The 23663-nt window shown below is 46.8% G+C and overlaps 1 protein-coding gene across 1 annotated transcript in view; it reads left to right on the top strand.

Annotated features, from left to right (window-relative positions):
• Nucleotides 1-20396, top strand: part of ANTXR1 (ANTXR cell adhesion molecule 1) — a 104115-nt gene extending 83719 nt beyond the window's left edge. The window contains exon 18 of the mRNA XM_009984230.2: nt 20124-20396. Within this exon, the coding sequence (XP_009982532.2) occupies nt 20124-20396 (273 nt within the window). The remainder of the gene's footprint in view (nt 1-20123) is intronic.
• The last annotated feature ends 3267 nt before the right edge of the window (nt 20397-23663 follow it).

Raw genomic sequence — 23663 nt, 5'->3', positions numbered from 1 at the left:
TGCAACTGCAATTTGTGCAATTTGACTGATATAGTTTCAAGTATGAAAACTGTCCAGATGCAGTAACAGAGATATCCATTAAAGAGCCCAGAATGGTCTTGGTCTTAGATAATATAGCTGCTTTCAATTAATTATGTAATTAATTCTAATGAATGGCAAGGAATATTTCTGCATGTTTTCCTTCATTAAAATCTTACATTCTGGAATAACACTGAACATACACATAAATATAGATATTTTGCTACATAAATTTAAACTTCATGGTCACTTTTATGAAGCAAAGCTTGCAGAATGAGGTTTGGACTGTTGTGGGAGAGGGAGAACTATTCCCATAGATTTCTACACATTGATGTGTGCTTGTGGGTGGAGACAGAAGCCATTGAAGAGCAAGGACTAATGTCACTTTACAGCAATGACACTGTCTATGACAGCAGGATACCACAGAGCTGCCTCTCATCTCCAAGGTACTAATCTCCTCCTTTTCAGTGGAGTTAAATGTCTGGCTGCTTCCTAAATCGTTTCAGGACAGTTATCCCTCGAGGTAGGTGGCTGAGCCCCGCAGTGGCCAGCGCACACCCCTGTGCTGTGCTCCGCTCTGAGCACCCCGCAGACACGCCGGGACACACGGCTGGGAGGGGTGAGCGAGCGCTGCCCCGGAGCTTGGCAAGTTCAGTCTGTGTTCGTCACACACGACGTGGGTGAATCGAAATCTCTGTAGTAGCCATACGACATCCCCTAACTCCCTGCGATTTAGATGATTGCACCCAGTTGCCCAGGGCTGTTCCCAGTCCAAGGTGGAGATTCAACATCTCTCCAAGCCTCTGCCCATATTCACCTTACGGTGAAAAATGTCAGTTACATTTATGCCCTATGCAGTCGCTTTACACCTTCCGACATAAACCAACCCAGGAGATTGGAGTCGCTTCAGGAATATAGTTGGCCTGAAGCGTAAGTGACTGTGTAGCATTGTGAAGGCTTCAAGAAACTCAGTGGCACAGGAAACAACAATGTAATTTTTGGGTGGAGAATCATAGTTCTGTGACGTTTGACTCCCTGTAAGGTTTTCCACTGAATGCAAAACTTTTGTGAATAAAAATGTTTAATATTTTATTCCTTCAGGGCTAAGATTTGCTAAAATATCTTTGCTGAGTGTGATATTGATTTCTGGAAGAAAAGGTCATAACATACAGATTGCTAATGCCTGGCAAATTTCCCACAGAAAGCAGGCTTTGAAGAATGACTATTTGATGAATAATGTTTTTGACTGGACAAGCTAAGGTTATTTACAGGAAAGGTACCACTTCCATCTATGCCAGGGAAAATCCAGAGCAGTTTACCTGGCGCCAATGCAGGATACAGCGAGCAGCAGTTTATATTAGTGCAACTGACAGCAAGCTCCATCCTTTTTGGTGATGTATCACTTAGACACGTAGTTGTGTGTCCTGTCAGCATTAGCAGCTGCAGAATCAGCCCATACAGGTGTTACATGATCCAGCCTCGAAGGAAATTAAGCTCGTTCTGGTTCTGCTGTGCCTACGAAGGGTCTCTGACTCGGGTGCAAGTATAATTCAGCATGAAAGAGAAGCTTAAGTGAGCAGTTTGTGTTTATTCCTTTATAGTAGTGACGTAACTACCAGGTGATGTCACTCCCAACAGTACAGGAAAAACCAATATGAGAACTCCTTGTAAAACACTGAAATGACAGTCATTAGTTTACACAGCTGAAATGGCAGAATTAGGTAGGGTTTTCCCCTCTCCTATTCAGCAAAAACGTGGGGTTTGTTTCCCTACTTCAGATTTAAAATAGGGAGAAGAATCCAGCTTCAAGCACTGGCTTCAGCTTGGAGATTTCCAAGTCATCTCCCATCTTGCTATAGACATTCCCCATGATTTGGGTGCTGGTTTTAGTTTGTCATACCTCACTTTCTCCTTTGTAGGTGTAGAAAGTGAATTTACCAGAGCTGGGTGTTAGGAAGATTGGCTCTACAACGTTTAGAGGTTTCTGTGCCAGGGACTGGGAAGGAATGAGGCAATATTGCTGTTAGCTGAACTGCCACAATCTACAACTGTGCCTTGGGAGACAAACTGGTCAAAAAGAAAAGCAAAAGGCACAGAAATAGTTGCAAAATTTGCACCTCACAAAATCAGGAGGCTGTAAGCCCAGTTTGATCCCTGCCCATCTCCCTCTATTCTCTGTGCCACTGTTCTTCTAAGGGAAATCTAAATACATTTCCAAACCTTGGGATACAAAGGCTGCATGAATCAAGCTACCTTAAGGCTAGTGGCTTCTCCCAGGTCAGCAAACATCAAATATTGTCTCATAAAACACATTACTGTGGTAGTGTGATTGGAAACCCAGTGGGAAGTGCCGAATTGATGGGGACGGCAGCACGGAAACATCTGCCAGTGTTGACTGCAGCTGTCAGTGCCTTCCATGCAGACAGTCCTGTCAGTGTGAACAATTTGCTTTCCTTGCAAGAAAAAACATCAAGGAAAAGGAGCAGTTCCACAGAAAATCTTTTTCAAAACAAAACCTGTGTCTGTAGGACAGTGTTGCAAAAGAAAAGTCGGATGTGTTGCACTGAGATGATGAGAAATTTCTACTCGTGCAAACAACTGTGTGTCTGGAATCTCCTGCCAGGGAAGTCAGGGCTGGTTTAGATTTCCTTGGATTCAATCCCTTCCATTAGCTTGAAGACTTTTCACCCGTATTACAATGAGAGGGCCTCTGAATTACTCATAGACACAGTCCTTCCTCTGAAGTGGATGTTTAGTAAGTTTACTAAGCTCTTCATCACTTCCTTCATCCAAACTGGGACACAGCTCTTGGCATCTCTCCAGCTTGCAACAACACTCCGAGTGATGTTTGTACACCTGGTCACATGCCAGGAGCACCACTGAGCGTATGGTACGGCTGACAGCTACTGTGAGGAACGTCTTTTGACACCGTGCTCCGAGACATGGCTCGTCACCTCCTTGACCTGACACGCCACCTCCTTGACCTGACACGCAGACTGAGGCCGACCAGCTGTGTCCAACAGGTGTAGGTGTTCCTAGCGCAGGAGATGCTGAAGGATGGCACCGTGGGGGGCATTCACACGCGCCAGCCCTGCACAGTCACACGTGGACACCTACGTGCTCTCCCAGCCATGTGTTTCTGGTGTAGGGTTTGCCAGTGCTAAAGGTTGACCAGCGGGGTAGAGCTGTAAGAGTTGTTTTGACAGTCTGGGCTCAGCTATAAATTTTTGTGGCCTCTCCATGTGACTCCAAATAACTCGTTTGGACCAGGGGCACAGCAAGGACAGAGTTGGTCCTCAGCAGGTTACAAAATCTTCAGTGACAAGTCTGTGGGCTTTCATAGCTGTCCACTGGCAAATATGGATCTGATCCTGTTCTGGGAAGTGTAGGGGAAGGAATGCTCTGCCCAGCTTGTCAGCAAAGGGGGCCCATCGGAGCTGGTATCGACAGCTCCAGGTCAGTCGTGTGGCTTTAAGGTGGAGGCAGAGCTGGTTTGAAACTTCAGCCCTGGTGCACTGGTGCAAACCCAGCCTTGCCAGTCGCAGAAGACAGGAAGCTTCAGGTGGTTGGCTGCAGGGCTTTGAGGTATTGCTGCACAAGGCAGGACGGCTTCAGCTTTCCAGCTTTCTCCTGACTGCCTGAGTTCATCCCAACGGCACCCTTTCAGAGGGTGCCATGGCGAGTGCGATCCGCTGTGCCGTAGGGGACCAGGCCACCCATTGCTCCTGTCCCAGGTCCTCTGCAGCAGTGCTAGGCAACGCAGGCTGGGCACTCTGGTTTTGCTACCCAGCAGTCACCCAGAGGAGTTTCAGACTAACTAGCTCGGTTTCAATAGTACCATGCAGCTCCGTGTAGACATGTGGCACAAGCTGGATAAATACTCCGGGGTTGCTTAGCAGCAAACCAGCATGCCCACGCTGCCAGCTACGTACAAACTGCCAGCCGGAGCAGTCTTGACAGCATGGACATGCCCTGGGAATGAGAGAACCAGTGATTAGCAAAGCATCCTACAGTAACCAGCAGCCTCAAACGGAGCCACCAAATTAAAAATTCACCACATGGTGCATCCTCAGGCTAGATAAGTATTCAAACCCTTGCAGGCAAAATTTATGGCTAGTAAAGAATAGCCTGAAATTTGCAGACAGGAGCCTTTGACCGTGTGATATCTCCAAGAGCTAGAGAGAGAGATGTTCTGAAAGCAATTTGTACCTCCTTCTCTTTCCTGAAGAAAAGAGGGAAGCAGATTTCAGACCTTGGTGCTATCAAAGGGGCACCTTAATTCAGCCACTGGTCACCATCAAAAAGTGAAGCCAGATGAAAAATAACTGAAAGGCATCTCTGTTTGCTTTGGAGCCTGAGAAGGAATTGGACTTAATCCCAGGGTTACATCACTTTCGTATAGAAGCAATCCCTGGCTATAATCAGTTACTTTATCCGCTGCCAGCACGTTAGCTGAGCTGTTCAAAAAGATCTCTTGCATGGAATGAACTACGGATCCAGCTCCAAACACTCTGTTGACTAATTGTTGCTGTTTATCTGCCGCAGCCCACGCAGCTTCCTGGGCACCATGCAAATTGTCAAGGACGACACCGCCTGCCCTGGAGTTCACTTTAGTCTGAAACAAGACTTTGCTTCAAGGCTTGTGATTAGTAAATCTGCAATTTATATACATTGCAGAGGATAATGTGAGGACTGAAGCTTAGACCCAGTCCTCTGTGTGACCTCAGACAATCCCTTCTCTCTGCCTCTTCTCTGTCCATGCCCTGGACCCTGTGATCGAGGTCGAGATGCCTGGTGCCAGGACTGTTTTTTTTGCTGCAAAAGGTACAGTTGTAGAAATAACTGACTAGTAAGTGCTGGCTGCAGGGTTGGGTGTTTCAGGACAACAGAGAGCTGAGACCCCCTGAAGGAGGACTGCCAGAAGGAGCCTGCCCATAGTGTGGCAGCAGCCTGAGCCAGAGTCTTGCCTGGCTTTGACCACTGTGGCTCTGTGAAAGCTACGGCTTTCGATAGCACCAAGAGGTCCTGAGCAGCGTGTTGGTAAATCTGCAACGACTGGCCGCGTGCCTGTCTGCGTTTGGAAGCACAAACCGTGAAGCAAACTTGGGTCTGGCTTGCAGAAGCCTTGTTAAAATGCATCTCTCATCCCAAAGGAAAAGAGGGAGATGTTCAGGACCTGTTTTGAAGGGCACCCAGAGAAGCTGAGGTGCACAAAAAGGTTGTGAAATTCTTTTTTTGGAGTCGAACCTGGAAATGATCTGAGGTTACCAACAGGCACAGATGTTTCCAATAAGGCGAGGAAGTCAGAGTCACATGGGATTCCTGTGGTCTTCTCACATTTTCGAGAGGCTAGGTTTGCATTCTTGTCAGCATTAATGAGGTTATTTTTACATCTGAAACATCACCAGATAGGGGTGATTTAAATATATATATCTATTTCAGAAAATTTTATCACTTTATAATGGAGTAAGGCAATGTTTATTTGTGCAAATTGCTCACCAAGCACAGGATCCCAATAGTTAGTGTCTCTTCAAAGTGTCGGTTGCATTTTCTTGATAAATGTTGCTCTGTCAGGAATTTATGAGATTATTAAAATGTATTTCAAGCTCAGACTTGGCCAGGAACATCTCATTCTGGGAGCAAATTATATTTGAAATTTTTATTGCATTGCATAAATTACATTTTCATTTTGTGTTTGCATAGGTAAACATAGATATAGGTGGGTATAAATACTGAGAAAAAGTATAACAAAACCATGTGTAATCATGTGTACAGATGTGTTCTGTTTTCCAGAACTAATACAGTTTTGCAAGTTTACTGGTGGAATCACATAAACTCATATCTTGTTAGACCTCAGTGAGATGGTTCTGGTACAAATTGTGGTTAGTTGTGACAAGAGGATGAGGCTACGAAATACATGAAAAAGTCCCCATTGAAGTAATCACAATTGTTCTTTTTACTAAGAAAGCAAGCATGTGCTGACTTTTATGTCAGCATTAATTGATCTTAATATAAACAGAACAGTCAGAGTATGAAATAAGACCAATTTACAGCCAAACTGCGTGAACCTTCGCTACAGAAAAGCCCTGTTTTTCAACAAAAGCTTACAAAACTCCCTCTGCCCTACGATCACACTAATGTTTTTACGTTACAGTGAAATGCCAAAACCTCAAAGTAACTTGATTTCAGGCTTCACTGTGGGTGTTTGGTGCAGCCTAAGGAGTTCAGATCACCGCTCTGGATTACATCGGCCATTCATCCCAAATGACTGTTTCTTGTGAAGGGGCCAATTCTGCACAGCGAGGACTTGCTCCTGTGTGTGAAGTCCCACTGCGTTTCTGGAGAATCACTGGAGCGTGTGCTCGGGTGCTGCCGACCCGGGGCCAACCTCTGCACAGCTGTGCAACAAGGGGCAGCAAAGAGCTGTCTGACCCCAGCCAAAAATGGTCTGAAAGTCTTAAGCCAGGAGATGGAGAGCTCTTTTAATTTGCATCCTGCTATTATGATTCTAGATCTGAGATGCCCGGCTGAGCTGGAGGTTCGTGGGCTATTCTCGTATGGCAGCAGCAAGATCGGAGGCTTGGGCACTAGGCTGGGAGTCGAAGCCTGGAGTCGCTCCGGTCTCTGCCTCTGACACACAGAGTGACCTTGACCGAGCCACTTCATCACCTTCAGTTTCTCAGATGCTTTTCTTGTCCTCTGAATGAGGCTAATCCAACATATTTTCTTTCCTAAAGCATTTGTGAAAATGAAGGCTGAATCTCAGTGCTAAATTTCAAGGATTAGCAAGTGGCCGTGGGCAGCGAGAGCTGTATTTGCAGGTGGCCTGTGGGTTCAGCTGGTTACAACCTGATGCTGATGGTACAGAGATGCAGGGTTTGGCGGTTCGTCTGTAAGTTTTAGACCTTTATGATGCTCAGGTAGTTTAAAGCAGAAGTCTGGCAGTGTTTCTTACATGGTTCATTTCTCTTACGCAAGCTGAGGTATTACAAGAAGCAGCTCGGTGGGAACCAGGAGTTAGCTTTGGCAAGTTTGTCCATGTGCCAACCTTGGCACCTGTGTCAGGAACTGACCCGTTTCAGCAGATGATGATTCTCGGTTCATGGGACAACCCTCCTGAGCATTCCCAGCTGAGTGGGCAATCATCATTGTGTCTAAAAAATGCAGAGGAGGAAGAAAGCAGCCTGAACCATTAGCATGTTATAGTGAAACTTTTTTCTTCTCTGTCTGTTCTTATACTTTGAAAAATCTGCAGAACCTTTAATCTGCTGCATATAATTGGATGTTTCACAGAGGAGGTTACATTGACTGCTGTGCCATTTCAGGAATGTTGAGTGTCTTTTTATTTTTGGCAAATTCCAACTCACAGAAAGCAAAGTCTCCTTTCCATGACTTCCCCTGTCTTGTGCAGAAAGCTCTGTACTGGCAAACACCTGTCCAGGAAATAACCGGTCGTCTCTCGCTCCCCACACCATGCTGAAATGGAGGGAAGTGAAATCTAAAATAAAAAGAGAGGGACAGTGCTGCCACATAGCCTTGGGCCTTGTTCCTTACCGTGGTGTATTCATATGCTCCAGGCATCAGCTTAAATCAAACCAGTTACACCAGGTGCTGTATTGGTGTAAAATAAAACCAGAATCTCAGCCTTGTTTGAGACAAGGAGCAATGAGCAGCTATAGACAGATACGGTGAGAAACACCAAGACAATGTGGCAGTACTGACTCATCTGGATGCTAAACAGTGGATATACAACACCAGCTGGAATAATCTGTTAACGTAATTCAAATCTTCCTTTCACCACACGGAACAACTCTTCTCACTAGTTCATTCTGCCTCAGCACATCTCCCGTGCAGCTTCCAAAGAAGGAGCAGTGCAGAGCTCCAGCCAAAACGGAGTATGTGTGTGTGTTAGAGCCCGGAGCAGGCAGTCATGGAGCCACAGGAAGGGGATAGTGCAAAGCTCCTGCTGGGCCAGGCGATACTCTTCTGGACTAGTGGGACAGCGAATTAGGCCATCAAGTGTGTCTAATTGTGCAAAACTTGCAGAATATATTTTTCTTTGCCGGAGGACAGATGTCTAGGTGCAAGCACTTAGAGGGTGATGTGGGTTTGTCCATCTGACTCAGTACTACCTGCCCTCTCGATACAAAGGTGGGTACCTGTGTTTCCACTCAGGTTCCTCTTCCCCTCCCACCCTCCTTAGCCTCAAGCACAAAACTGCATTTTGCTCCTCTGAGAAACTGTACGAAACAGGGTTTGTCCAGAACCCTCACAAGTGCTGAGCTTTACAGTAAAGTGTGATTTGAATTGAGGCAAAAAATGACCCTGCTTAAGTGTTGCCTTGAGATTTCCAGAGCAGCGAGGGAGCGGGCAGGCTCCCTGCTCAGAGGATATTCCTGCGTGGGGCTCATGGAAAGGGTGGCCCTCGGTATAACGAGCTGAGAAACAAGAGTGTTCCTAGTTTGTTTTAAAGAGCAGAAGGCACAACAAGCCAATGGAACAGCGTAGTTCAAACTTTCCTCTGCGTGGAGTGAGTAGTTCTGCAGCTGTGGGGTGAATGAAATAACCATTGGAGTAAAACCCTTACTGGAGCAGCACAATGATAACGGGACTTTGCTGTGGGTGTAGAATTGCAGAACCCAGGAGACCAGATGCAGAAAAGTGTGTAGGTATGTAAATTCTCACAGAAATCATTGCCAATTTGTTCAGTAGGTGTTTAGGTTCTTAGAAATCAGTAAAAACATAGGAAGTGAAACTCCTGCAACAGAAAGAATAGTATTTTGATGCAGAGAGAATCACTTTGTGACAGATGTCTAGAAAACACATCTCTCCCATGCGTGTTTCTTGCTGAGTGAGTGTTGATGTTGCATTTCTGTTGTGTTTCCCTCTTGCATCTTCCAGCAGTGGGCTGGACTTACTCTCCTTATCCTTATGGGAAAGCGAGGTCATCATTTCCTGTGGGATTGCAATAAATTCCTAAAAATAAGCAGCAGCCCCAGCTGAAAAAGTTGGACTGTGTCTGGGTCCATCTGCACTGAGAACTTGTGGGGGGAACCCTAGGTCTTACATCAGCCATCAGAGGGCCCTCAGGGACTTGCTAAGCACGCAAAGCCACCCAGAAACAAACGCACTGACAGCAGATGCTTTACCTGCAGTCCAAGGCACAGAAAGGGATGACTTAAACTACAGCTTAATTCAATTTGTGGCTCTCCCGGCTCACGCCCCCATCCCGGATGTGAAAACGTGTGGTACCTGCAGGATCGTGAGCAAATATCCTGCACGAGGTGAAAAAAGAGTGAACAGTGTCAGACTGAAGAGGTAGGATGGAAGTTGTGAAGATGAAGGCACAGAGGATCTCAGAGTGGGACAGTGGTAGGGTGGCTCACGCCATATCGGTGTGCCACACAACAGCCAGGGTGAAGCACGGCATCGGTAGCACTGGAGCCACATCTCTGATCAGCCACCCCTGGCATCACGCGTGTGTAAGTCCTGCTAACTGCAGGGCCCTGCTGCATGGCTCGTTCTGTTAATACACATACAAATCCCAAACACGTAAGTGGTTTTTCAGAAGAGCCACGAGGAGCCACAGTGGTGCTCAGCAGGGCAGCAGCCGCCCTCTGAGAGTGGGTAGTGTAGCTCCAGCTGGCCCCGTGCTGCTTTCTGTGATGCTGTTCTGCTGCCAGGGCTTCAGCTCTCCCTCTTCAGCTCCTGGAGCGAGTCCAAAGAAGGGCGACTAAACTGGTCAAGGGGCTGGAAAATAAAACTTATGAGGAGCGGCTGAGGGAGTTGGGGCTGTTTAGCCTGGAGAAGAGGAGGCTGAGGGGAGACCTGATTACGGCCTACAAATACTTGAGAAAAGATGGTGGGGAGGTGGGGGAGGGGCTCTTTACATTAGTGATGGGTGATAGAACAAGAGGAAATGGGTATAAGCTTAGTCAGGGGAGGTTCAGGTTGGATGTTAGGAAGTATTTCTTCTCTCAAAGAGTTGTCAGCCACTGGAATAGGCTGCCCAGGGAGGTGGTTGAGTCCCCATCCCTGGATGTGTTTAAGAATAGGGTGGATGATCTACTTGAGGATATGGTTTAATGGGGATTAGGGATGGTTGGACTCGATGATCTACAAGGTCTTTTGCAACCTAGAAATCTATGAATCTATGAATCTTACTCCTGCTGTAACTGGTGTCCCACTGAAACCCGCAGGTACTGCGCTACGTGTGCCACCTCTTGCCTGAGGCAAGTGGATACACAAAGCCCAGTCTCTTTCAAAGAGGAGTGCAGGACTCTACCAGTAATGGAGAACCCCTCCTGTACGTCCCTACAAGCAGGAGGCACCTACACTTGGTAGATCATGGCCTTCGTCCCACCCCGTCCCACCAGTGACTGAGACCATGGGGAGCACAGAGGCAATTTATTTCAGCCTTAGCACCAATGATTGGTCATCAGCCATCATGCACTTGCAAGAAACTCAGCTGTGAGCAGGCTCAGGAGGAACTTAAAGCCCAGTAAATGTTGCTGGCACACAGGAATACTGGTTTTAGCTTAAGGCTGCGTTATTAGGGCTATATCAAAAAATAGAGAAGGAATGTGGCAGTTGGCTTGAGCCTCTGCTTGGAGTGCACAAATCCAATGAAAACCTTCCCAAAGTCATAATTATTTGTTCATAATTGGATACTGAGGAGCAAATTCTGCCTCACAAACCTCCAATGAGTTCACTGAAAGTGGTGAAATCTGTTTCGTTACAGAGTAGCCAAGATGAATGGTACACGGGGAAGGCTATTGCTAATTAACGACGAACATCACAAAGCACACCAGCAAAATCCATCCTCCTGGAAAGTCCCCTGAGTCCTCTCTCGTTTTGAATTAGGAGCCTCTTTTAGAGATAAGGAAATTCAGATTTAAGGTATTTGTCTGATTTCATGCCATGCTGTACCACCGTGTCATGAATAGAAACCTCCTCCTGAAATAAAGAACAGAAACCAGGAGATACGATTTCAAATTCCCCAGCTTTAAACACTGGCCCACATTCCCTTTCCAGACCTGAGAATAAAACCAGCTGTGTGGACTCCCAAGTCACTCCCCCGCCACTACGTCGCTAAGTTACCGCTTGCTGGATGATTCTTCTTTCTGCAGACCCAAAACACGCAAGCGCTAACGAGGAGCTGTTGTTTAACCTGTCGTTAAGTCTGACCCAGCAGGTTTGTGTTGATAAGCTGTGGAGCTTGGGAACAAAATTGTAAACTTTCCACACATACTATTGCTGTGCGGTTTTCCGTTAATAGCCGTGGAAAAGTTAACCTAAATATTAGCTCTTTTTCCTGGAATTAGCAGCTCCCAAGCCAAAAGCTGGGTGATCTGCTCATCAGCTTGCAGGACTACTGCAAAAACAAAGGACAGAGCTGACTCTTGAGCTGCCAGACCTCTGGTCCTGAGCAGGGAGTAGCCAGCTCGTAAAGGGGAGCGTCCCAGTCGTACCTCGATCCAGGGCAAAATTTTCCCTGGACAGAATGGCAAGGTTGTGCCTTTAGCATTGACGGTCGGAGGTCTGCCTCAGAGGCCAAGGCAAATCCAGCACACGGGGGCTGCAGGGACGGGAACTATTTCTCACTAAATGCTGGTAGGACAATATTCAGCGGACAGTAATTCCCGTTTCCTTGAGCCACTAGCACTGCCCTGCACGGGGTAATTCTCCTGAGTCATGTAAAATACGAAAAAAGCCAGTGAGTGTGCTCTTCTCACGTTGGAGATGATCCTGTCTTGAACTGGATCTTCATGTTGTGGAAGATCCTGTCTTGAACTGTGCCCTGTCTTGTTTGCTCAAAGACAAATTACAGCCCGAGAGATCCTCCCCAGATCACTGCTTTCTGGAAGAACAGATCCTGCAGGCTCTTTCTTCCTCTCCAGAGGAGTATTTACCACTACTCTTGATTAGCTGTTCCAGTTATCGCTGCCAAAAGAATCTGTTTCATTTGAATTTTTCTCTCTTTTCCTCGTACCCAGTAGGCTTTGTTATTCAACCTCCAGAAAAAAGATTGCAATCCTGTGTGAGACAGCGTCTTTGATGTGTCACTCACCATTTCTCCAAGACTAGCTACCTCTTTCCAGAAAGACAATGGGAAGAATGACCAGATCTTCCTGGAAATGACACTCATCCCACAGCGTAACTAAGCCAGAACTAGCTCCTGCGAAAGCAATCAGGCCGGTTTGCTGACGTACAAATGCCCACTCGTCACTGGGAGCGCCACGCTCCCGAACTTGGCATGAGCTATTTTGGGGCTATTAAGCTCGTTCCCGTGCTCGAATTTGGCAAGATAGAAGCCTGTATCATCTCGTTTCGCTTTTTGCAGGAGCTTGCTCTGAATGTTTTCTTTTCAGTAGGTTCCCCAGCTGCTTCGGTCCTGCGTAATGTGGTCACAGATATCAAGAAGCAGAGGCTGGGTTGTGGTGGGTCTGAAGAGCCAGGCGCAGGCGAGAAGCTCTGAGTAAGCTCATGAGTAAGATTTCAACTGGAGGCTGAACTGGCAGAACCACTCTTTGTACTGCGGGGCCCTCAGATACCCAGTGCTGTACATATCGGTAGTCAGAAGCCAGCATGACTGAGCTGGTATGCTAAATAAACTCTTACTTATTTAAAATTCTGGGAAAGATCTGCAAAAATTGCAATACTTCATGATGTTTAAAGTAATTTCCTTTGCTCTTTAATGTATACTGCTTTTGCAGTATACTGTTTTGCGTGAGCAGAAAAGGATCATATAAATACAAATACAAACCATTGCTTTAACATCTGAGCAGACCAAACCGTATCCAGGCATTAAAGAAAGTTAGGGAGTTTGTCTGCTTCTTTTTTCCTTCTGAATTTAGACAGGATGCTTGTCTGCAGTGTAGGAATCTGCCTCTGAGATAACTGGAGTTCAGTGGCTGTGTGTAAGATCACTTGTCACTAGTTTTGATAATGTGTTTATCATTCTCTTTTCGGGTAAATCCCACCTCTTTACTGGCTTCAGAAGGAAACACCGTTTTGTACCTCTGTTCCTGGGATTTAGAAAGTCAAACCTAGCGTGGCGTGTAGTGCTGAGACTCGACAGAAGACTCTGAATCTTGCTCCAAACTTTATCACTCCGCAGTACTTTTCTCGAGGTCTTTTAAGGTAGACCTTAACAGTCCATAGATTTCAGTGCTGTCTCTGCAGTAAGACACCAGGTTATTAGAATCCTGTTGGAGTGATGATCTTAGCAACAGAAGTCTTCCTCTTAATTTTGGGAGAAAATAGGTCAAGTCTCCAATTTATTATTCATTGAGCAGCCAAGGTGTCAGGAATGCCTTGGGAATGGTAGGTTTGATGAGCAACGCTGAGTTCTAGGCTCTGTATTTGGTAATGAGGCACAGATGGGAATGGTTTTGTGGCAGTGATGTTTTATCACGAAATGAGACAGTTTTAATAGTTGTTTGGTGACTAACAGATGCAGAGGTAGCCGTATAATGAGCGTGCTTGCTGCAGGAGGCAGTGCTTCCTGGCATTACCGAGCGTACTCGACACAGACTGATCTCAGTGAGACAGGCTGGCTAGCAAAGCCCAGAAGCTGGTTAAGTTTCCCAAAACTGTCTCCAGACACCCTTGTGTGATTTAAAAAGGAGCCTGCTGCCAGCTCAGGTCGTGCAAGCAGGGATATTTCAAGCTCGCAGAACCCTACCACATAGCAGAAGCCACATGGGGTTTATTTTGGGGGTTGTCTTGAAGGGGGTTCAGAGCAGCAAAAGCCCTTGGGAACCCAAGAGCTCCCCGACCAAAGTTGTTCCCAAATGACAACATGTTGGTGGGAAGCACATATTGAATATTTCACACCTTGGTCTTTTCCCAGTATCACCTTTGTCCAGGCACAAAGGGATGCAGTTTTAGAGAGAGGTTTTGTGACGTACCCTCTGCAAAGACCTCTTTCACAAAAGGGGATCCACACCACGTTTGCCATAGGCAATTTGTCTCCGTAGCCATGGGAGAGGCAGCACGAGCTCTTGCAGGCTGCGGACAGGCAAACTGCCAGTTTGCTGCCTGCCTCTCCCCGTGGGGCTCAGAGCTGCCGGCGGACCCTCCATGCCTCTCCGCTCTGTATTCCTCCTCCTCTCCCCGCTCGTCACCCTCTCAGAGGTTTGTGGAACTTTCATGCCTGGACTGAGCTCAAATCAAGCACCCGGGATCTTTGGTGGGCAGGGTTTGGCTTGGGGAATGTAGTGTTAGTTTCACACACCCGTGTATGTGCTTTGCTTTTAAAGTAGCTACAGTTTAGTAAATCGTGTCTTTGCAGAGACCAGTGGTAACTCTTACTCGTATTTAATGTTCGCCTGTTACTCATTTGGCCACTGTCTCCTACAGGTTTGTGTGCGTGCTTGATTCAGGTATCAAATCACAAGTTAATTTTTACATTTCTTTTTTCTTTCTTTTTCCTTTTTCTCTTTCTTTTTTTCTTTATTTCCATATTTCTTTTTATTTCTGTCTCTTCTTTCTCATAACAGCAAGGTTTGTTTATGGAAAGTGTGAATTATTAATGACCCATACAAAACGACATTAAGGGTCGTATCTTTTCTAGTGTCTCTTTTTAAACCCAGGCGCTCAGAAGCCAGTCCCAGTGTTTTATGATCTTAAAATGTTGATATTTTTCCAGGTATTAATTCCAGCTTGATAGGAAACCAAGAGAAACAAAAACATTTTTCATCTTCACTTCAGAAAAATGTGCTCCATCTTCATCTGTTAAAGAGATATCTTTTCAGTACCACGGAGGGCATGCCACTGCTCGGAGACCAGCTTCCCTTTCCTAAATTACCTTTCCACTGAGCCGTGTGTGAGCCTCACCCTGAACAGCTGGAGCCACAGACAGCAGGGCTGAAATGCAACAAAGACAAAAGCTTCCTCCTAGTTTGAGTCCTGCTGTGGCGAGGGCCGGAGAGCTATTGGGTTAGAGAAAAAAGAAATACTCCAGTGTCCCAAGAGAAAGGTCCATCCTCCCCACAGCTGCATTCCATGTGATGCATCCCAAACAATGTCTCTGGGCAGGTCATTGGGCACTGTGCTTTAAGTGACTGTCTGTCTCCCAGTTAGTTTCCAGGCTCAGATAAAAGCAGAAAGAGAGGCAAGAGGAGGCGGGAGGTAGCTCGGACAAGGCTGTGGAGTTCCTAGGAAATGCCACAGCTTGGCTGAGTCATCTGCTGCTCTTTGCACCCCTGCTTGCCGGATCCGTGTCCAAGACACAAACACTCCAGCTCACTCTCTTGTACACTCAGCAAACCACCACCCTGTGCTACGACCTCAGTAGCCTAATGTCCCTCTCACCCCACATCCCAACCCTTCTCTTCCAACCTTGGCAGCGCTCCTCAGTCAACCAGATGTGAAGAACAAAAGGAAAAGCTTGGATCAAGCGTGCAACCCCACGGCACTCTGCATGCAAAGAGCTCGGGGGGTGAGGCCCATGGTCAGAGAGGACGAGCCTCCCACGGATAAGTGCTTTGCTGTCCTAAAGGCAGTGCTGCCGGCCCTCACCCCGAGATAATTAGCTGGGGAAGGTGAAGGAGCAAGGCCACTCCAAGCAGGATTCATTATGCATGCGCCTGCGAGCAGTACTCTCTAGAAAACCAACATAAAATCCGAGAGTGAATTGCCCTTGCTGATTCTGCTGATCCCACTAAGTTTCAGATCTAATAATGTCTCCATATTGCTTCAATTGTCTCTTCTGAGGCACAGCTGTGACTCTCCCCCCTGGAGCATTGTGGCTGCAGAAAGGGAAGTAAAACCTGGCCAAGGCGTTCGCCACAGCAGCCTTTTAACATACATTCACACATTCTGTGTCTCCAACTACTGTCTCCCTGCTAGAAACACCAACAGAATTGGCTCCTCTTATTCTCAAAGCTGTGGTATAGTCTGATTAAGGAGTTTTTTCTCCTGGGGTGAAATGTGACTTCTGTTTAAGGGTCCAAAGTAGCACTTAGTGGAAGTGGGCTCATGTCCTGCCTCCTGGATGTTCTGCCACCGTCTTCCACATTCACCCCATCTAAATTTTGACACCTAAATGAGGTGGTAAACCTTGGTGGATGGCAAAGAGGCAGTTGAGACTCTCCTAAAATCACAGTCAGATGAAGATCCTTATGTTTCCACTGATCATAGAGAGATCCTGCACCTCTCCTACCTGTTGTGCTTCAGACACTCACTCTGGTTTTGCATCCACATCCCAAGGCTGATGAAGGCATTGGGGCCGATTTATTTAGAGAGTCTTTTAGAGCTTACATCAACTTCTGTTATCTGTGGGATGAACTGGACTGTGCTGGCAACAGAGTGCCCTGCAAAAGCTTGAATGGATGGGTGATTAGCCGGCCAACTTGATCTTCATCCAGACAGTTTTCCAGATAAAACAGCACTGAACCATGGAGTAGGTCGATGATGCTGATGTTTTATTTTTCTATCACAATTGTACAAAGCCCAGCTGTGAATCAGGGCCCCCTTCTGGTAAGTGCAGGTGGGAAAACACATCTCTTGCCATGCAGTTCAGAGAAAGCCGGGTCTTCCGGAGCTCTAGGATTACTTGTTTGTGGTCATACTCTGGCTAGCACAACCTCTGCGCTTTCGTGTCTGTTATCGTAGTGCTCGACACGAGAGCCTCGTTTAACATCCAGCTTTTTGGTTAAAGAAGCAATTTCCTCCTGGGTCTGCTTTGCGTTTGTACCCAGGGCACTAGTAAAACATTTTCTGCCTCCCCTGTGCAATGGCACAGTAATTTGTTTCCTGGGTATCTCCTTGTCATTCAGTCTGACAACTCTCCTCCCCTAAGAGATGTCGGCTTCTCCATCTCCTCTGAGGCAGCGTGGCTGCCAAAGTCCATCTCAGTCCATCTGGACTGAAAACTCCTATCTGGCATCTCCTCCCATCTGCATGGGTGAGAGAAACGTCAAGCAATGAAACGCAAGAGCTCCCTTGGTCTGTCGGTTCACGTGAAAGGAGGAGGAAGCCTGAGCTGTGTATCTGCCCTCCACACGTTGGATGCTCTGCAGAATTACCTGTTGCACAGCAGTAGAAAGTGTTGCCAAACGGGTCGCTGTCAGTTCTCTGCAGAGCAGCTGACCCAGGCAGCGAAGGAAATGGGAAGAGATGGGGAACAGCATGCTCGAGTGGAGAAAAAGGCACACTCCATCCTGTTTTAAGGGGAAGAAGGTTCGAACTCTGAAGTTAGACCAGTGTAATGCACAAGGGAATGAGGAAGATGGGTCTGATGAGCACAGCTACCTGCTGTGCCAGCGCTGGGTCAAGGCTGGCTGTCGTGTCCACGCTCCCATGCTGTCCATTCACTGGTCTGCACCTGAGCAGCTTATGCTCAGACTCCGGTCCAACAACTTGCTCAGACAACACAGCCAACAAGCCCACCTTAAACCTTAGTTGTCAAGGACAGTGGAGATCTAGTCACATTTGGAAAAGAGCTCTTTAATTTCCAAGCAACCCTGTCACTGTAGAAAAAGTTACCAATAGTCATGAACATAAGCAGCAGTTCATGGACACAGGCTCACAAGGTGGTAGCTGATTACTACAACTGGTGTAAACCTGGTGCAGCTATACGTTGGTAGAAGTGCCAGCACCGTTTTCATAATGGCACTGCTGATCTATCCAAGCCAGTTTCCATCAATAAGTGATACCTTTGCACGGGATCTACTCTCTTACCATTTTGGACCACGCTTTGGGCATTGCTGGGAGTACTAGATGGTTTTTAGTCCCCAAGCCCTGCCCCGGCCCCAAACCCAAAGATTTCTGAGCCTCACTGCATCCTCTTGAGCACTCTTAGGGCGGTGCTCAGTTCCATTTGGATCAGCAGCACCATAACCTCACCCCTGGAGCATCCAGACAGAGTATCTCTCCGCACAAAAACAATTGCAACTTTTTGTTCTCTGGCTGGGATTCCTGGACTGCTGCTTTTTGTTCGGGTTTATTTTATTCTCAATTTAAATAAAGAAAACAAAACTAGTGCAAGTAATAGTCTGAGACTACTGAAGTTGCATTGCAGGAGATGTGGAACTCGAACAAGGCAAACATTCTCATGGGTTGTTTTTTTCTGCATAGAATCAGTTCATCTTAGATTCAGACTTTCACTCACTCACCAGCCTGCCCCACGCTGTTTAAAATCACAGCAAAGTGCATTAAAATGATGTTCAAGCAGAGACACCAGCCCACAGAGAGCAAACAGAACCAGGGACACCCTGAGATGAGACAGCTGTGGGTTTGTTTCAGGCTTTCCTCTGCCTATCTGAGGGTGCCCCCTTTTCGGCCAGCACCGGAGACACTGGGATGCTGTGGAGGGAGCAGAGTGTTTCTGGTCAGGGACGTTGCCCACTCTGGCACTACATTTTGTATTGGCTTTTTGTCCTGTGCAAGGGATGGAGAGCACGTCCCCACTGCACAGAGGCCACCACCAGCGCAGCGTACGGAGCAGTGGTCAACCCTCTGCTCCCTTTTCCCCTCTGTCTTGTCGTGCCGTAAGGACAAGCCTTAATGGAAAGAGCATCAATACTCAAGGAGGGGCATTACCGTGGGCGTATTTGTGACTGTTACAGGGCATGATTCCTCAAGGAGAACCTGAGCTGAAGCCAGAGGTTCTTCCTGCTGACAGAAGGCCGGGGCTGAGCCATGCAGAGAGGGTTCAGCTGCCACCGCGCTCAGAGCAGCCCTGAGGCTCTGCTCTCGTCTTGAACTCGATGCAGTTCAGGCACTGTGAAATCTTTGTTCCCCTTACACGACCTTTGCTTGCACAAGACAGCCTGCGCTCAGCTGTGGGCTGCTCCGCATGCTTCGTCGCTTCAGCAAGGAATCCACTTTCCTCTGCTGAACGGCTGTGGCTCGGGCAGATGTTTCTTCATATCCACAGAACACGATGAGATAATTGGCAGAGCTCTTGGAGAGGAGCTGTCTGTATCTCTTTATGTGTCAGCCCCTTCCACACCAGCTCCTCTCATCCCTGTCGAATCCTTCCCCAGCACTTTCTGCCTTTCTACCAGCATCTCCCTTAACTCACTTCGGGTCCCCCTTCTGCAGAGTGTTTGTCCGTTGGCTGGGTCCAGCAGGGAGAAGATACAGAGCCGTGCAAAGGATTCAGAATGGCTGATGTTGTACCCCGACAGATCTGCTCCAGCCTGCATGGGCTCAATGCTCCATTTGGCATTTTTTCACCAGGAAAAACATTTACTTTGGGAGAGGAAAGAGGAAAACAGAAAATAAGTTCACACTCACAAATCCAAAAACAAAGTATGGACTCAGAAATCCTCTAGTGCCTTTTTGGATGATTTCATATCTGAAAGAATGAATCCATAATACAATAGTGCTGATTCTGACATTTGAGTATTTACAGTGGGATCTTTCACAGGTGGAACTTAGGAGAAAAAAAAAACAACACAGCTCTAAGGGCAAAGGTTTTGTTTAAAAATGTACAACAAACTGTAGCTTAGCACCGAAGAGTGAGAAAAGCAGTTTATTGGCTTCTCATGAGCACTAGAGTATCAAGACATCCTAGTGAAGAAGGGATGTATTTCAGGAAAAATTCTCAGCAAGAAACTGTCTTAGTTAAACAAATCTTCCCTTTGCCTGCTTGGTAAATGGTGAGAAGTAGGAGACACAAGCCAGGCATTTGAAGGAGATAGAGGCTCCAAAGGTGCAAAGTCCACATTTCACGCTGTTGGAAGTTTAAGACTGAGGCCTGGGAAGAGGCACATGTAGAGGCAGGACCACGGGTCGTGCACGGACTCAGCCACCAGCTCTGGAGAACAGGAACGGTTCTCACCAGCTCTTGCAGCTTCAGTATGGCCTGAAGTGCTCGATGCTCTGAATGAGGCTCCTGCAGTCAGACAACAGTACGGGGGGGTTTCATCCCCCTCACTGCCTAAGCTGCTGTTAGGGTTTAACCTCGTGGTTGCTCAGCACAGGGTTTGCTCTTAAACATCCATCTCGGAGAACGAGAGGGAACAGAGCGGTGTGCCCAGGAATGCTCAGACCGACGTCAGATTTGCACGCAGCCAGGGAGGGATCTCGGCTGTGACGCCGTTGCCTCGAGCAGTAACTCAGCTTTTCCACTCTGTTCTCTTCTCTTTTAGGGCCGTTGCATCAACTTCACCAGAGTGAAGAACACAGAGGCCCCACCCAAATACCCGCTCAACAACGCATACCCTCCGTCATCGCCACCTCCAGCACCCATCTACAACCCCCCGCCCCCGGCTCCGATCTACACCCCCCCTCCGCCCAGCTCACCCACACCCCACACCCCGTCCCCGTCCTCCACGCTCCCCCCGCTCCCCCCACCGCCCCAAGCCCCACCACCCAACCGGGCCCCCCCTCCCTCTCGGCCCCCACCTCGCCCAGCAGTCTAGGGGGTCAGCCTTGCTCCCGTCTCTTCCACAAGCGTTTGAGAGGCTTTTTCAGCAGTACTGTATCACATCCATCTTCCGGGGGGGTGGGGGGGCTAGAGGAAGCTGGACCGTTTTTGAAATGGGTGACAACGGAACGAACGACTTTGTAGTCATCTTTCTCTTTTAGTTTTCTTTATTTTTAAAATCCCTTGTGCATCAGTGCCACCAAACTATCGAAGCAAGAAAAGCCAAGAGACTGCAGGAACGAGGCAAATAACTTGAGTTCCATTTCAGCAAGGCTCTCCCCCCTCTTTGTCCCCAACACTTCCTTGTGCCATGGTGATTCCAGGATACAGTGAAAAAAAAAGAATGAATAACTAGAGTACGCTCTCCGGAGAGGCAGTTCTCCCCAGGGAAGGACTGCAAAGACTCTTCCAAGTGCAGACATCCCAGCTAGCTACCTGGAGACAACTGCACAAACTTCATGGTACAAGACTCAAGGTATGACAGAGAGCTGATCACATCTCACCCATGTGCCAGCTGCCACGCAAATAATGACAACAGCAGGTCTGCAAGTGCAGAAACCCTCGTGCATCCGAAAAGAACTGATGACAGGCAGCTGTCCCTGTGGACCATGAATTGGAGAAGGGAAGGTATTGTCATCTCGGAGAGTCCAGAAAGGAGAAGGGGTGGGTCTCTGGTGTCTGGATTTGCGTATGTTGGTATGTGGAAGTGGAAGTGCAGGTGAAAGAAAATGGAGTGTCACTAGGAAAACGAATTACATGGGAAAATAAACCAGTCAGTATGTCACAAGGCTTCAACCCCATCCCCTGAGGACAAGGAATAATTGATGATAGGTCAGCCTTCAGCTCTCCCAGTGGAACAGAGGAGTTCATAAAAATTGAGCAAAGGAATCTGGGAAAGGTATGGTTGACAGAAGAGTCATTGCATTCAGTTTAGACTAATTATGTCCATCTAGTTAACAGCTCTGCGGTTCAGCAGAGTAATTGAATGCTGTTTTCCATTTTGAAAGGAAAGTTTCTGAATATAAACAAGAGGTTAGGGGTATTGATTTCACTAAATCCAGTCTGCTTGGGCTCCTTGTTACCGTCAGTTTGAAATGGCCACCACTGATGCGTTCCTTTTTCTTCTGTAAATTGCATTCTTTCTCCCTAGAAATGTTTCCACGTGGGTTTTGTTTGTTTGTTTTCCTTTCCTGAATAAGTAGCAGATGCCTTCCAAACTCGTAGTGAAGAAGAGTCAGTGTGCTTACTCACTCTTGTCAACTCTCAGCAACGTCACTTCTGTTGGCAGTTATTGACCAAGGCAAAAACCAACACACCCGACATGCAAGATGGGAATCAGTCTTCCAAGAAATGCACTGGCTGCATTTCTCCATGCTTTCTCCTTGCCTTCAGGGGACCCCCACCGTGTTCCACAACACTGCGTACGCGCGTCTGTTCTCCTATAGCAAACCTTCTGAGCACCTGCCTTCGCAACACAGTGCTAGAAATAGGTGAGATCACTCAGCACTTCAGTCGAACCTCTGGCCCTCTGATTGACTGTCAGGATCAGTTCTCACAAAATGACTCCTCTCTCTGGAAATTGCGAGGTCACAAGAGGTAAACCGTCTTTGTAGCTGCAGTTCTATGAATATCTAAGGGTTCTCATAATCATACAATTTTTTACCAGATAAAGAAACGCTTTGCCAAGTACTCACTTCAGTGCTGTTGGAAATATTAATTCTAGCTTTTCTAGGAAAAAAAAAAAAAAAAAAGTAAAAAGGAAAAAGAAAAAAAAATGCTCTAGGAGGAAAGGGAACACAAGAAAAAGACTCAGGAGACTTGACCTGGGACCCTTTTGGTAAGGACATTTGTGAATGAACCCTTACCGTGAGACTCAGAGTCAGTCTGTTATTCACCAGCCTTACCCACCACTAGGTCAGTGTATCATCTACTAGATGAGATCAGTGTATCAGTCACGATGGATCTGAAGACTCAACCTACAGCCAAGGCTGGCTCTTCTGCAAAAAGGCTGATTAATTCACCCACAACACTGTTTTGTCTGCAGGCAGCACAGAACAGCCCCCAATTAGGAGCAAAACCAACAGTTTTGCTACTCGTTACGTCAGATTGTATCAGCTACGGGCCGTGGTTAGTTCAACACGTCGACTTTGGGCTTGGCAGGTGGCAGTGGGAAGCTTCTAACACCCTGACACAAGTTTGGTTGGACTCCCTCTTGTGATGGATGGGATCTAGTTTAATAGCTGTTCAATTTGGTTTCATGATGAAAGGTGTAAAAACCGGGACTAGTGTAATATGGATATTTCTCTTATTCAGAAAAAGTATTTCCAAAAAAATTTGGAAAAGAAATTGATTTTCAACAATACAGAATTGAGAAATTTCTTTCTTAAGTGTCAATTAACCAATAAATCTAAACCTACTGCTGGGGAAAAAAAAAAAAGAAAAAAGCAGTGTATACACCATGACTAAAGCTAACTTCTTGCAGATGTGTATAGAATTTTACATTGTCCCCAAACCAAGGGGAAAAAAAACACCCTACGGTATTAAAGAAGCAACATAAAACCTACATCAGGCTAGAAAAGCAATAACTTTTAATTACTCCCTGTGTAATCATCCAGTTTATGAATAAGAAACAAACTCCAAATTTTTTGTTGTACATATTGTTACTGCATGCTTACCATATGTTAGATGGAAGCATTTCCTATCCCTTGTGGATAAAAGAACATTTTTCAAGTTGTAGTAAATTATTATAAAGCCAATGACATTTCATGGCATGTTATCGTATCAAGCTGTGCTTGTTGTATTTTTTTCTTTACGGTTGTATTGCTTTTTTATAAATGTACAAATATTTCCTGTAGTGACGAATACCTATTTTATACAGCATTAATTGAAGCGCTGGAGCTCCGGGCTGTACCCTCCCTCGATCCGTTGCCAAAGAGTTTTGCACATGGATCCGGGGTGGGATACGGCCGGAGCGCGGTGGGTAGCCACAAACAAAACGGGTGTGGGATAACTGAATTCCAACGCTGAGCACCCGTGCTGCTGCCAGTTTTGGTGGACTCTTGTTAATGTCCTCAGAAAAATTAGAGCACGTTTGGTGGCGGACTTGGGACCTGAGCTTGTGTTTAGGATCGACCTAAAACAGCTTCCCAAAAGTCCCGCACATGCTTTTAAAAATCGTAGTCCTTTTATGCTGGTCCCCAAAGACTGACTAAGGAACTTAACGTAAAGCCATCAGAGAGGGAAAATTTGGTCCTGAATTTGA

This window comes from Tauraco erythrolophus, chromosome 29 (genome assembly GCF_009769465.1).
Source record: "Tauraco erythrolophus isolate bTauEry1 chromosome 29, bTauEry1.pri, whole genome shotgun sequence".
NCBI lineage: Eukaryota > Metazoa > Chordata > Aves > Musophagiformes > Musophagidae > Tauraco > Tauraco erythrolophus.
Note: the sequence above shows the minus strand (reverse complement) of the source record. Positions and strands in the feature narration are given on the sequence as shown.